The sequence below is a fragment of the Heterocephalus glaber genome, unplaced genomic scaffold (genome assembly GCF_053883595.1).
Source record: "Heterocephalus glaber isolate CG9 unplaced genomic scaffold, H.glaber_assembly_v1.0 deba00001610, whole genome shotgun sequence".
In the NCBI taxonomy this organism is placed as follows: Eukaryota; Metazoa; Chordata; class Mammalia; order Rodentia; family Bathyergidae; genus Heterocephalus; species Heterocephalus glaber.
The window spans coordinates 22,742,759-22,756,313 of record NW_028258381.1 but is presented as its reverse complement, the minus strand read 5'-3'; the positions used below and the strand labels follow the sequence as shown (position 1 = coordinate 22,756,313).

Genomic DNA, 13,555 nt, shown 5'->3' with positions numbered 1-13,555 from the left:
CGCACCGCTTCCTTCCGGTCGCAGCTGCGGTGAAACTGCGCTGTGCTGTTTCCTAAGCTCCTCGCCCGTGAGGGCTGGTACCTGACGGCTGGCGGCGCGGGCTCCGGCCCCCACTGGACGCAGAAACGCCAGCAGGCCAGCACTAGACGCGCCTCCTCACCATGGGTCGCCTCACCGCGCGGCTGCTCTTGGAGCGTGGGGTACCCAAGAGCGACCGGCTGGGGAGGGTCCGGAGCCTGGAGTAAGAATCTGGCGGGAGTCAGGGCTGTGTCCGCGGGGCTCCCCGGACCCTCTCTCGGGCCCGGGTCTCCCGGGGGGAAGGAAGAAAATCTGGGGCCCTTCCCCACACCCTGCTGGTCCCCGTCATCCCTCCCTCGCCCCCGCGGAGTCTCTAATCTCTGGCGCCAAACATCTCATTAAGAGATGCGCGGGACTTTTGCAGCCCCACCTTGGCCAGGGTGGGCCCGAAGTGACCTTGGACCTCCCAGGGCTAGAATAATCAGAGGGGGGCCGGGGATTTAGCTCAGTGGTTCCGCCGCCTGCCCCGGAAGTGCAAGGACCCGAAAAAAAGAAAAAAAAAATTCAGAGGGGTTGGGCCGCACAGAAGAGCCCCCTAGAGGACCAGCAGGAGCCCTCTGGAAGGCGCCAAGAGCCTGGGTCTAAAGTAGTTAAGAGGAGGCTGTGCATGCAGGTGTAGCAGGTGAAAACGCTTCGAGACAGCCTGGGAGGCCTGGCCTGATTGCCCCCTGAGCCCTCCCACCCCACCCCAGCTTGTCCGGAATGGAGCTGCTCTCCGAGCACCTGGACCCGAAGCTGCTGTGCCGCCTGACGAAGCTGCAGGAGCTTGACCTCTCCAACAACCAGCTGGAGACCCTGCCAGCCAACCTGGGCCTGTCCCACCTGCGCATCCTCCACTGCTCCAACAACCAGCTAGGGGACGTCACCGTCTTGCGCCAGTTCCTGAAGCTGGAGGAGCTGAGCCTGGAAGGCAACCCCTTTCTGACAGTGAGGTTCCCCAACCAGTCCCATTTCCCGGAGCCAGGGCTCTGTGGAACTCAGGCTCCACTCTTTCTTCATCCCGCAGATCAATGACAACTTGAAGGTCTCCTTTCTGCTGCCCAAGCTACGGAAGATCAATGGCAAGGATGCTTCCTCAACTTGCTCCCAGGTGGAGATCCTGAACCAGGAGCTGACCATCAGGGTAAGGGCAGGGGGCTCTTGGGCCTTACAACCCTCTAAGTGTGCAGGTGTCACAGCAGGGACAGCTGGGTCACTCATCCCAGGACAGTTCAGATGTGAGTGGTGCTTTGGTTTGCCCGGCTGTAGCAAAGAGGCTGTGTTCCTGAAAGGCTTCTAGTGGGTGGTTATAGGAAACAGGGGAAGAGGATGTCACCACAACCTCTGCCGTGCATCCTTGTGAGCCACTATAGCACAAGGCGAATTAAATAATAAGACAGAAACTAGACTTAGAGTGAAAAAGCTGAGTCTTGAGGCATAATCAGTGCTTCTGATAGCAAAGACAGGCCCCCAAATGGATCCAGTATTTATTGAATCAATCATGGGAAGGAATAGGGAGCCAGGTACGTTTTGAAGGCATCTAGTGAATTACTAACGAACACCTGGCATGATGGAATCAGGCAGGGCTGTTAGGGAGGAAGCACTGCTTATCTTGCTTGGATAGAACAAACCAGTACTGGGACCTGGTGCAATTAGCAAGCAACCCATTTGGTCAGTGAGAAGCCATAATTCAGGGGAAAGGATTTTAATTGGGGTCACGATGACCTCAGCTGTGCGTAACTCAGCGGAGCCCTGCCACTTCACAGACCAGGGCCTAGGTTTCCGTGGCAGCCATTAGGGTAGGGGCCATACTCACCCAGTCCACCATCTGACATGCCCATTTGAGTCATGTAGCACTTTGGTCTGACTCCTGATATAAAGCAATATAGCCGAATTATGGAAAACAAGAAGCAGGTGCCACTCATGGCCTGCTAGTACTGGGCAGGGATGTGTGCTACAGGTGGTAAAGCTCAGACACCTATGGTTGTGGAGAGAGGTCTAGAGGAGCCTGTGTGCCAAGAGAGCTGGGTGGCCAGGATCTATCTGGTCCCTCTCATACCAGGTCACAGCTCACTGGGAGAAGTTCATGGCTGCCCTGGGCCCCGAAGAGAAGGCTGAGAAAGTCCAGGCAGACTTTGTGAAGTCTGCCATTAGGCACGTGCACTATGGACCGGAGTCCCTGAGCGAGTTCACCCAGTGGCGGGTACGTCTTCACCCCACTGTTCGGGAGTCCCTTTCTCTAGTCTTTGCTGGCTTCTGTGGTTCTCAGCTGCCCTAGAGGTCTCTGGCCACAGTGGGGGAGCTGGGGAGGTAGTTCTGTTGGCTGGAGAGGTCCTTTCCTAACTTGAGAGGCACACGCTCCCTGTGACCAGGTGTCTGGGGAGGGGCTGGGGGCTCCTATGACTGCCCAGCAGCCTGAAGGCCTGGCTCATCCAGGTGCAGATGATCTCTGAGGAGCTGGCAGCTTCCCATGGGACAAGGGTGAGTGAGTCTAACACCCCAGAGAGTTCCCTAGGCGTGGCGGCTGCCTTCAGGCCCAGGGTGAGTATGGTGCTGTGTGGTTGGCAGGTTCTCTCATGGTCCTGCTTGCCCGTGGCAGCTGCTGGAAATCAAGAAGTCAGCATGAGCCCAGGAGTTCCCCCTGCCCAGGTGTCAGTCAGCTTTCTGTCGATGTGATAACACACCTGAGATAACCAGCTTCTGAGGAGGAAAGATTTATTTTAGCCCACAGTTTGTCTATGGTCACTTGGCCCTGTCAGTTTGGGCCTGTGGTGGCAAAGTATGTCCCAGCAGGTGCATGTGGTAGAAGTGGCCAGGAATGAGAGACAGAGAAAAAGGGAGAGAGATAAAGGGATGGGGCCCAGTACCCCTTCAAGGGCACACTCCAGTGCCCTAACTTCTTCCACGAGGCCCCACCTCCCCCTAGTGCCACAGGCTGGCAGCCAAGCCTTTAGCATACAGACCTTCGGGGGACATTAAAAGATCCGAACCTCAACACTGTGCAGGCTCCCTCCCTGCCCCTGAACCAACCCTTGCTGTCTGCCCCCGGGAGGGGAGGGCACAGTCCAGTGTGCAATCAGGAAGGGGGCGGCCCCGGCGAGGGTCCAATGGTCATGAGGCTCCCTCCACAGGCCAGGCTAGCAGCCGTGAAGCGGCTGGGTGATGTGCCGCTCAGACTCTCTTCCACCAAGCGGATGTGTACCTCCCTGCCGGCCCAGGTGGAGGGCAGCCCAGCGGGCCTCAGTGACAGCCAAGTAAGCTGGTAAGGTGGCAGGGAATGTGTCAGACCAGGTGCTGGGACAGCCTTGACCCCCTGTGCACCCACAGCCTGCCCTGCAGATGGAGCCCCTGCACTTCCTGCAGTGCCACAGCAGGAACAACAGCCCTCAGGACCTGAAGACCCAGCTATGGGCCTGCGCCTTCGAGCCCGCCTGGGAGGAGGGTGCGTGTTGGGCCAGATGGGTACTGGGAGGGCGAGGACCACACAAGTATTCTCTGTGGGGCCATGGGGATGCCACCTTTGGACGGAAAGGAAATTGGGAGCGACAGCCTAAAAAGTGTCATAGAGAACCAGGAGTGAGTGATTATAGCACCACCTGTAATCCCAGCACTCTGAGAGTCTGAGGCAGGAGGATCCCGAGTTGGAGTCTGCCTGAGCAGCTGTGGGAGACGCTGGCTCAAAAATGAATAAAAGGGGCTGGAGATGTAGCTCAGCATGAAGGTCCTGGGCTCAGTGCCCAGCACCACAAAAGTGTCGTTGAGGCCAAGAGGAGGGAGCTGTAGGGGTCTTTATGGAAAGGTTTCACATTGCTGACCCCTCAAAACAGGGTGTTCCGAGGCCACATCCCAGACGGTGGCCACGTGTGGCGGGGAGGCTGTGTGTGTGATTGACTGCCAGACGGGTATTGTCCTCCACAAGTACAAGGCTCCTGGGGAGGTGAGTGCAGGGCCCTGTTCCTGCACATGGGAGCCCCTGGTCTAGGGTTGGAGGTCAGGCTCAGCCACCTACTTGTCAGGACACTTTGTCATGCTGGGAAGTGAGTCTTGGCCTCATACGGGCAAGTGCTCCATTGCTGAGCCACATCCTAGTCCTCCATGGCTGTTGGCTCATGCTGGACCTTCCCTTCCCAAGGCCTTGTCTTGTAGGCACATTCACACTTGTAGCTCTGCTCTGGTGACCGCTCCTCCCGCTTTCCCCCAGGAGTTCTTCTCAGTGGCCTGGACAGCCCTGACAGTGGTCACACAGGCTGGCCACAAGAAACGTTGGAGCATATTGGCAGCAGCAGGCCTTCGAGGCCAGGTCCGCCTACTGCATGTGCGTGCCGGCTTCTGCTGTGGAGTCATCCGGGCCCACAAGAAGGCCATTGCCACCCTCTGCTTCAGCCCCAACCATGAGACCCACCTCTTCAGTAAGACGCTCTCCCCGCCTTGAGACTTCCCTGTACCCCAGTCCTGCTGCCTGATGGGGCTCAGTGTTCCCTGGGGTGGTAGGGGGCTCAGGTGACCACTGGCCCAGCCTGGGCCTCTGCATTCAACTCTAGCTCTGGTAGGACACGATGTGGCTTCATGGTTGACTGACTGGGCTTTGGATCCCAGCTTTATCCTCCAGGACTTATCTGTGGCCTTGCAGTTTCCTGGGAACCAGGGCCATTCTGTTCCTGTTAGCAGCCTGCGAGAGAGACACCCCTGGCCTCTCCAGCTATGGTGAACCCTACTGAGTGAGCTGCAAAAGGCAGCTGCAGTGCTGGGCCCATTACCCAAGCAGGACAGTGGGGACTGTAAGCCAGTCACCCCATCTCCTAGCCTTGCCCTCTCTGCCCAAGACCCCAGTCTACCTGGGATGCAGCCTGCGGGAGGGAGCAGGGCCTCCTCAGGACTGCTTCCCCCTGCAGCGGCCTCCTATGACAAGCGGATCATCCTCTGGGACATCGGTGTGCCCAACCATGACTATGAGTTCCAGGCCAGGTGAGGCTGTGGGCAGGCCTGGGGCGGCACCAGCTGCTGGGGCAGGTTACCTGGGCACCAGGACTCATGCTGGTCCCTCACCTCCTGGCAGTCAGCTCCTCACACTCGACTCCACCTCCATTCCCCTGCGCCTCTGCCCTGTCGCCTCCTGCCCTGATGCCCACCTGCTGGCTGGCTGTGAGGGTGGCTGTTGCTGCTGGGATGTGCGGCTGGACCAGCCCCAAAAGAGGAGGTGAGGCTGGTGGGGAACTGGAGGGCCAGGCTGGGCAGTCGGCCACTTGGACTCCCGGCAGCCTCTGGGGCCTCTCTCACCTTGAATGTGGCACTTCACAAACACTGCTGTGACCTGCCCACCAAGCCCAGTGCTACTCCTGTGGGACCTTTCTCTGTCCTGGCCTAATGTCCTCCTTGATCTGTAAAGAGGGAAGAGTACTTTGCATCCCAGGATTAGTGGCGGGTACGAGATGGTGAGGGGGCTGTAGAAGGCCAGGTGGAGACTGTCTCATCTGTACCCCTTGAAAAGCTCCTGGCCAGGGCTCAGTCCCCTCTGTCCCTGGTCCTAGCATGTGGGTCCCTGCCCTCAGCAGCACAGGATAGTGAGACACAGGCATCAAACAGTGGCAAAACCCTACAGATACCATCAGCAACAAAGGGAAAGTAACGTGGAGGTCCCCTTGGAAGGGGACTGCTGAGGTGACAGGTGGTAGACAGTTCTCAGGCTGCTCCCAGGGCACCTGAGTCCATCAGCCAGGTGTATTGGGGGGGGGGGGTGCCCAGTGGGAGCAGCATGGCCCCAGTGAGGGGCATGCCAGCTGGCATTAGATTCTGCATGTTATCCTAACCACAAGTAGCAGCTGAGTGCTTGTGGTGGCTGTGGACTTTGCTGTTCTCAGCCAGCTGTCCCTGACCCACCTGGAATTACCCCTGGCCCTGCCTCCAAGCCGTCTCTCCCCTTGCCTCAGATGTGTCATCTCCTTGTGTCCTCTGGTACTTAGTTCAGGCCCACCCTGTTAGGTGCTAGGCTGCCTCTCCAAGGCCCTGAGCAGGCACAGGTGTGACCACAAAACAGCCACCCGCTCTGCTCCTGTCCTAGCATATGCCCAGGTGCTGCCTCCCCTTCAGGGTGAGGCTGAACTCCAGAAATGCAGCTTTTGCTGATGTCCAAGGCAGGGCCCACAGTAGGTGCCCAGCAGACCCAGAGGTGGCTAAGTAGCTCCTTGTGTGGGCAGAGCAGCCAGCCTTGCCTTCTGCTGCCCACAGGGGGTGTGAGGTGGAGTTCGTCTTCTCCGAGGGCTCCGCACCGGCACGCAGAGTGGATGGGCTGGCGTTTGTAAATGAGGACGTCATAGGTGAGTGCACCCACCCTAGGACAGCCTGGCTTCTGAGACACACATGGGTCACTTCTTGGGTTGGGGCATCTTCAAGGGGAGCAGGAAGAGTGGTGATGACCCAGCCCAGGCCTGAGTCTCTTCTTCCCACAGCCTCCAAGGGGAACAGCCCAGGCACCATCTGCCTGTGGAGCTGGAGTCAGACATGGCTGCACCGGGGCAGCCAGTCCTTGGTGGCTGTGGTTGTCCTGGCTCGGCTGCAGTGGTCACCCACCGAGCTGGCCTACTTCTCGCTCAGCACCTGCCCTGGTGAGCCTGCCCGCCCTGCTCCCACCTCCACCACTGCCCACCACTGCCCCACCCTAAGCCCCCTTGTCCCATAGACCAAGGGATTGTGCTCTGCGGAGATGAGGAGGGCAGCGTGTGGGTCTATGATGTCAGGCACCTCCTGACGCAGCTGTCTCCACCGCCAGCACCCCCGCAGGCCCCCACACAGGTACTGTCCCTGGGCACCGGCCCAGGCTGGGGCGGGCACAGCCAGGGCCCTGGTGTCCAGCCCCCTCTCTTCCCACCAGATCCTTAAGTGGCCCCAGCCAGGGGCCGACGGCCAGCCAGTGACCAAGACTATGGTGAACATGGTGGTGGCCAACACTGCTTTCACCTACCTTGCGGCTCTGACGGACTCCAACATTGTAGCCATCTGGAGGAGATGTTAGCAGGGCAGGACGCCTGCCTCTGTGGCACAGGACCAGGGACACATTTAACTCATTTAGTGTGTGGCTTACAGTGAGGGTTTTTTGAGGGGTTTTTTTATTAAATTTTCTGCTATAGCCAAGCAGCCTGTGGAGAAGTGCGTGGCGTCCTGCAGGCCCATCCTGGTTCCTGCTGTAAGTCAGGCGGGCTTGGCTGCTGTACTTTCAGAACAGTGAGCACAGGCTCTCGGGTCCCTTCTACTCCAGACCACCTCCCCAGCAGCCCTCAGGTTCCAGAATCAGGATGTGACAGGTTATCTGCCCTCATGGACCTCATGGTCCACTTGCCGTGAAGTCACCTCTACTTCATGCCCCACTGGAGTAGAAACAGGACCCGTCAGGGCTGGGTTCACGGCTGGGCCTGGCTGCTGTCCTCTGCATGGTGCCTAGAGCAAGGGTCTGGTAGGGGCAGGGACTGGGCTCCCAGGCCACACGAAACTTTAGCCACCTACTCAATCCCTTCTTGTTTGTCTTTGATGGCCACCTGGGGAATAGGAAAAAGGCACTAGTTAGCTGAAATGGCCAGAGCAAGGGTGTTGCAAACAGCTCCAGTGTCCCTTGCCCAGGGTCCACCAGGAAATGGGTACCATGAGACCTGAGCAGAGCCAGCAGCAGGAGGGGACCCACAGCTGGCCCTGAGCGCCCCTTTCCTCCAGCACCTGCTGATACTGCCCAAGTCAGGAGGGGGAGGGGGCCTGCCTGGGGGGAGCACATGTCATACACACTAGGTGGAGGTCTCCGAGCTGTGGCTCTTTCCCACTCTGAGCAGCTCTACACTCTGTGGCCCCCTGCTTTAGACAATGTGACTCCCACCCTGGGATGAGCTGGCCCCTAGACCAACGCCTAGAAGCAGACAAGCCTTGCAAACGAGAGCACCCCACAAGGGCAGGAGGTGCCCAGGCCCATAGGGAACACAAGGAGACCCTGGCTACTAGGGAAGGTACCTGACTGGGTAGCAGACAGCAGGCCTCAGCTCACCACAGCCGCCAGTCACCCCCCAACCAAGGAAGCCACCCAGGGGCTGTCTTTGGTGGGGGCCTGCCGGCCAGCATCCCACCCACCCAGCCCACACAGGGCACTATGCCTCACCCGGAACCGCTCCTCCAGCAGGGAAAGCTCGCTGATGAGGTCAGTGATGGCATTGGTGAAGGCCTCCTGGGGGCTATAGTCTGGGGTGGTCTGCACACGGATGATGATCTTGTGCTCCAAGGGATGGGGGACTTTGTAGCCAGCAAACAGCACCTGTGGGTCCTTCAGCAGCTGCCTGAGCCAGGGACAGGTGATGTGAAGGAAGCCTTGGGGCTCTTTTTTTTTGGTACCAGGGATCAAACTTGGGACCTTGCACTTGCAAGGCAGGTGGTAGAACCACTGAGCTAAATCCCCAGCCCTAGGGCTCTTCACTCACCTGGTTTTCTGGCCAGGACTTTCCCCAAAAGTCTCAAGACACAACATTTGGGGACCCCTCCACAACACACACCCTGCATCTACGGGGCGTGAGGTCTGCAGCTAGGAAATGGCTTCTGGTGACCTTCTCTGAGGCAAACGCAGACTTGCCTCTATCCCCACAACTACCCAGCAGAGCAGCGGAAGAGAACACAAAGCCCCATCCCCAGTCCTAAAAGCATCAGCACAGCAAACCTGGGGGCGGCAGCTTCAAACAGCCAATGAGATGGAAATGGGGTTCCCAGGCCTCACAGCTGGCAGTGTTGTCCATACACTAGGCAGGCCCTGCTCAGTGAAGCAGCAGGGAGGTGGGGGAACTGAAGCCTGTCCCATATTCTGTTCCCTGAGCATGGCAGAGAGCCCAGGGCAGCTCAAGGCCAAGTGGGAGCACACAAAGGAGACCTCTGGCCAGGAGTGGTGACACAGGCCTATAATCCCAGTGCTCTGGGAGGCTGAGGCAGGAGGATCACAGATTCAAGCCCAGCCTGGGGAACTTAGTGAAACCTGGTCTCAAAGGGTTGGTTGGGAATGAAGATCAGTGTGAAGGCCCTGGATTCGATTCCTAGTACTGTAAGAAGAAAAAGGAGGTCTCTGCACAGAAGGGAACCCTGACCTGGCTCACATCAGGCCCTGGAAGAGCTGGGCACCGCAGTGGCTTGGCTTAGGGCAGGAGGCATGCAGAAGACGGGCATCCCCAGGCCCTGGACAATGGGCACTGCTGCCCACGACCTCCAACAGGGCAGCCTGGGAAAGCTCACGCCTCTCCTCTACCCTAGATGCCTCCACATCTAGAAGGAAGAGCTCAGTCTTTGCAAGGAAATGATGTCCTGGGCTCAGGACACTCCCCTGTCGACTTAGCTGGGATTTCACTGGTATAAACAAACACCCCATAGCCTCCGTGGAGTACCCAGGGGAGACACTGGATAGCCTCAGAATGTCCTTCAACTTTCTCACCTTGTTCTACAGAAGTCACAGTTACTGCCACAGACATCTCAGAGTGCTAGCTGTCACTGAGGTCACTGTCACAGGGAGGGGTGGGGGAGCTAATTTTGACTACTTCGTGATGCCCACTAGCACGAACACCCGAGTAGGCTTCTTTCCTACGGCTTGCTGCACAGTCGCTCGCTTTAGTCACCCAGATGAGCCAATGAAGCACCAAGCCCTACGTGAGGTGACATGGTTAATAGCATTTTGGAAAGGCAACTGTGAAATTGTAGAATACTAGAGCAGGCACTAGGAAGCATTTCCTCTCACTCTCGGTACTTGTACCTGACCCCTTAAACAAACCCCACCACCACCACCCCCTCTGTCCTGGAACTTACGATTTAATGATGTTCCCAAGGGTGTGGTCTTCTTTGTTGATGGTGAACAAACAGGCATTGGGTACCTTGGTGTCCTTGTTAATGGTGATCCTAGGAAGTGGCAGAGACAGCAGATAAGGACGGGGCTCCCCTGCTGCTCCCCCATATCTAAAGCCTGCCTCCTCCCTGAAGCCTTGCTCCATCTGTCCCTCTCTGAGGGCTGGGGTGTAGCTCAGCAGAAGAGCATGAACAAGGCCCTGATTTCATCCTCAGCACCACAAACCAACCAACCCGAGACAGCACAGTGTCTGTACCCCTGGCACCTGCTGACCTGGTAGAACCTTGCCTACTCTGCATTGCTCCTTTTTCTAAAGAAGAGCTTCTCAATTTCAACACTATGGACATTTTACCCAGCTCGCTCTTTCTTGTAGGGAGCTAGCTTATAGGATTTCTGGTGTGGTTTTTTTTTTGGTTTTTTTTTTTGGCCCTAAGTGAGGTACTTCCCCAACCCTTAATTATCAGACAGGGGCCAGGTGTGGTGGCACGCACCTGTAATCCCAGTACTTGGGAGGCTGAGGCAAGGAGGATCACTAAGTTAGAAGCCAGCCTGGGTACACACAGTTCAAGGTCAGCCTGAACTAAAAGCAAACCCTGCCCCAAAACAAAACAAAAAAATTAGGGTTTTGCCAACTCACTAAGTTGCCCAGTCTGGTTTTGAACTTGGCAATCTTCCTGCTTCAGCCTCCGAGAGTCCTGGGGTTACAGGCTTGAGCCACCGTGCACTGCCTGAATGTGGTTTTAATCCTCCCATTTGAGCTGCACTCAATTCAATGTGGGGCATTAACAGCATCTCTGGTCCCTACCCACTAGATGCCAAAAACAAGGCTGACACTTGTGACAACCACAGATGTTTCCAGACATTCCCAAACAGCCGCGAGGGGACAAAATGCGTCCCAGTTGAGCGCCTCTGCCCTAAAGGAGGCTGCAGTGCTGGCACGGGCCAGAACATCATAAGAATGGGAAGGCCAATACTTCAACAGGTTTCCAATGTGCTCAATCCTAGACTCAAACTACCTCCTCTAATCTCTTGTAGAAAATTCTGTGAGTAAATATAGTAAATAAAGAGCTGGCCATAGTGGCACACACCTGTAATCCCAACACTACAGAGGCTGAGGCAGGAGGATCACTGAGAGTTCAAAGCCAGCCCAGGCTACATAATGAATGACACCTGGTCTCAAAGAAAAAAAAAAAGGAACAGGACAACAAAACCAGTAACAAGTCCATTTTTCAAATAAGGAAACTAAATCTCAGCCAAAACAAGAAACAGTCCATAAACAGGGCACCCAAGAACCAAGCCCAAGCTGTCTGACCGTTGGGCTTCAACCTGCGGGCAACAGAATCACTACAGGCTTTACATTAGCAATGACACACAGGGGTCAGCTCCGGAGCCATCGCTGGCTGCTACACTGAGGATGGAGGTGGTGGGAGACAAGAGAGGCGGCTGACAGGTCTCAGAGGAAAAGAACTTTGGAGCCAGACTCTGGGTTCCAGTACAGGCTCCGCCACTTCCCAGGAGCTCACAGAAAGTTACTCAACTTCCCCGTGCCTCAGTTTCCTCATGAGCAAAATGGGTGCAGTCGACACTGCCTTCCTAGGCTGCCTTAAATTCGGCAGACACGGGCCGGACCAAATCTACTCTGCAGCCGGGCGTAGTAGCGCACGCCTGTAATGCCAGCACGGGAGACCGAGGCAGGAGGACTGGAAGTTCGAACCCAGCCTGGGCAACTTACTGAGTGAAACCCTGTCACAAAATTTAAAAAATAAAAAAATAAAGAGCTGGGAACGTAGCGAAGGCCCTGGGTTCAATTCCCAGTACCTAAAACAAATTGCTCGGTCCCCCTGGTAGGAGAAGCCCCAGAAACCGCAGAAGCCGACCGCCGACGGGCAAGGCCCGAGAGACTCGGTCCGCCTCTACGCGCCCCAGCAGGTTCCACTTACTTCTTCTCGCCCTCGAAGAGCAAGAACGACTCGAAGGCTGGAGGGGCATTCATCCTGGCGCCACAGGACCTTCCACTCTCGAAAAGGCCGCCGACGTCACAGCCCTACGACGCAACTTCCTTCCGGTTAAACCCGCGCAGTTCAAGCACCGCCCCATCGCCTCCTGTCGGACTGGAGGACTCTACGCAGGCGCGGGAAAGCCCGAGGGTGGCCGCGGGCTCTGCGCATGGGTCATCCCTGCAGCGGCCTCCCCAGTGGGTGCTTTTGGCGCATGCACGGAGCACTAGAGGGGCGGCGCTGCTTCTGCCGAGACGTCGGTTCAAGCTAAGCTGTGTACCTCTCGGCTTCTCATACCCTGATCTCTCTGAAAACGTGCATTGGAGTGGCAACTGAATAGAGAATGGAGCCAGGGGGTAAAAGGCAGTTGTGGCTGACAGCAGGAAGTCCAGGGAGTTGCACCCTCCTGGCCAGGGGAATGTGTATGGATACCTGTGCCATCTGCTTCAAGACCCCAGGCTGAGTGTCACCGGCTTCGCCGTAGCGGACAACTGGGTGAAGGTTGGGGAAGGAGGCAAGCGTATACAAATGTAAGAGGTGCTTGGAGCGATACGTGTATTACCCTCGGTCCGACTGCTGGATAGTATAAAGTTTAGTATTAAAGGCTCTAACTGAGCTGTTTGAAACAAGAAGAGCCGGGGTGGGGAGTTTAGCTCAGTGGTTCCGCCGCCTGCGTCGCAAGCGCAAGGACCTGAGTTCGATCCCCGGTACCAAAAAAAAAAAGAAGAAGAGCTGGGAGCTCAGATAAGCTACAGAGCCCTAACATCCTGGCGACTGTTGCTCCAGGCCAGGCAGCCCCCAAGGGAATCTGGAGCTTACGCCACTAACTCCGTTTCTCTCTTGAAGCCTTGAGCCTTGGGCTGAGGAAGTGTCACTCTTTGAAGGAAGCACACACAGGCCAAGTGATGGGAGCTCTGTGAGAGGTGGGCAGTAGAAAGCAATGCGGGTGAGGATGCCCCAGTGTAACCCCCATCCTTGCGGGTCATCTTGGAAGAACTGCAGTCAGGGATGCTGCAGGGGCCTGCAGGTGATGACAGTGACCACCCTCCATTGGACTTTGCCCACCAGGGGCCTCTCCGTCCCTGGCTCTGTGGAAGTTTGATCTATCATAGAGAGTTCTGATAACACCCGCCTCTTAATTCCCAGATCAATGAGATGTGGTTTCCCAGAGACATCAGTCTACAGTATTTCCAGTGGCTCTACAAGGCCAAGTGAGCATTCCCATCCTCTCGTAGACAAGGAGAGACAGGTCTGCTTGGCACAACCACAGAAGAGGCTGCTGGTGCATACAACATTTAGAAAAATTGCATCACCTTGGAAAGAAGGTGAAGGGGGGAGTGTGCGGCGTGTATTATCAGTGTCACACCAGAGACACCGTTGGACACATCTGCCCGCTTTATAGGGCAGAGGTGGGCACACTTCAGGGCCTGCACAGGACCAGAGCCAGCCTTCCACCTGTTCTTGTAAATAGTTTATTGGAACATGCATCACCTGCATTTCTTTCCCCACTGTCTGCAGCTGCTTTTGTGCCATGTGGTAGAATAGGTGTGACCTAGACCTGCCTGCCTGACCCTTTACAGTCTGCTGATCCTAATCTCGGGAACTGTGCCTATCTTTGGCTTTGCTATTTATTCAGTTAACCCCAGATACTGAC

The 13,555-nt window shown here is 56.6% G+C and overlaps 3 protein-coding genes across 8 annotated transcripts in view; 1 reads left to right on the top strand and 2 right to left on the bottom strand.

Moving 5' to 3' along the window:
- Window positions 1-55: 55 nt before the first annotated feature.
- On the top strand, window positions 56-7,185 carry Lrwd1 (leucine rich repeats and WD repeat domain containing 1). Of its 5 annotated transcripts, XM_013070522.3 has the most exons (16): window positions 56-241; window positions 771-1,005; window positions 1,085-1,201; window positions 2,120-2,260; window positions 2,494-2,538; window positions 2,626-2,706; window positions 3,189-3,311; window positions 3,385-3,499; window positions 3,885-3,994; window positions 4,259-4,466; window positions 4,950-5,022; window positions 5,114-5,254; window positions 6,283-6,371; window positions 6,504-6,659; window positions 6,734-6,846; window positions 6,926-7,185. In XM_013070522.3, the coding sequence occupies exons 1-16, from the start codon at window positions 162-164 to the stop codon at window positions 7,064-7,066; spliced, it is 1,968 nt and encodes a 655-aa protein (XP_012925976.1). In that variant the 5' UTR covers window positions 56-161; the 3' UTR covers window positions 7,067-7,185. The 5 variants fall into 5 exon arrangements, with proteins under 5 accessions (XP_012925976.1, XP_012925977.1, XP_004840168.1 ...); XM_013070523.3 differs by lacking the exon at window positions 2,626-2,706; XM_004840111.4 differs by lacking the exon at window positions 2,626-2,706 and having other exon boundaries at window positions 2,494-2,598.
- Polr2j (RNA polymerase II subunit J) lies at window positions 7,143-11,942 on the bottom strand. The gene is made up of 4 exons (XM_004840113.2): window positions 11,845-11,942; window positions 9,868-9,957; window positions 8,192-8,366; window positions 7,143-7,586 (listed from the first exon to the last, which is right to left on the bottom strand). The coding sequence occupies exons 1-4, from the start codon at window positions 11,895-11,897 to the stop codon at window positions 7,551-7,553; spliced, it is 354 nt and encodes a 117-aa protein (XP_004840170.1). The 5' UTR covers window positions 11,898-11,942; the 3' UTR covers window positions 7,143-7,550.
- Rasa4b (RAS p21 protein activator 4B) overlaps window positions 11,844-13,555 on the bottom strand; it is a 30,261-nt gene continuing 28,549 nt past the window's right edge. For both annotated transcript variants that reach the window (XM_087196306.1, XM_087196307.1), the window contains one exon: window positions 11,844-11,948. In XM_087196306.1, the coding sequence (XP_087052432.1) occupies window positions 11,941-11,948 (8 nt within the window). In that variant the 3' untranslated portion in view covers window positions 11,844-11,940. The remainder of the gene's footprint in view (window positions 11,949-13,555) is intronic.

Excerpts from the sequence above, each read along its gene's own strand:
- Polr2j (XM_004840113.2), bottom strand. The coding sequence starts at position 11,897 with ATGAATGCCCCTCCAGCCTTCGAGTCGTTCTTGCTCTTCGAGGGCGAG. Across the intron at positions 9,958-11,844 it reads CTCTTCGAGGGCGAGAAGAA|GATCACCATTAACAAGGACA; the intron begins GTAAGTGGAACC and ends GCCACTTCCTAG. Across the intron at positions 7,587-8,191 it reads TGCTGGAGGAGCGGTTCCGG|GTGGCCATCAAAGACAAACA; the intron begins GTGAGGCATAGT and ends CCTATTCCCCAG.
- Lrwd1 (XM_004840110.4), top strand. The coding sequence starts at position 162 with ATGGGTCGCCTCACCGCGCGGCTGCTCTTGGAGCGTGGGGTACCCAAG. Across the intron at positions 3,500-3,884 it reads CGAGCCCGCCTGGGAGGAGG|GGTGTTCCGAGGCCACATCC; the intron begins GTGCGTGTTGGG and ends CCCTCAAAACAG. Across the intron at positions 6,372-6,503 it reads TGTAAATGAGGACGTCATAG|CCTCCAAGGGGAACAGCCCA; the intron begins GTGAGTGCACCC and ends TTCTTCCCACAG.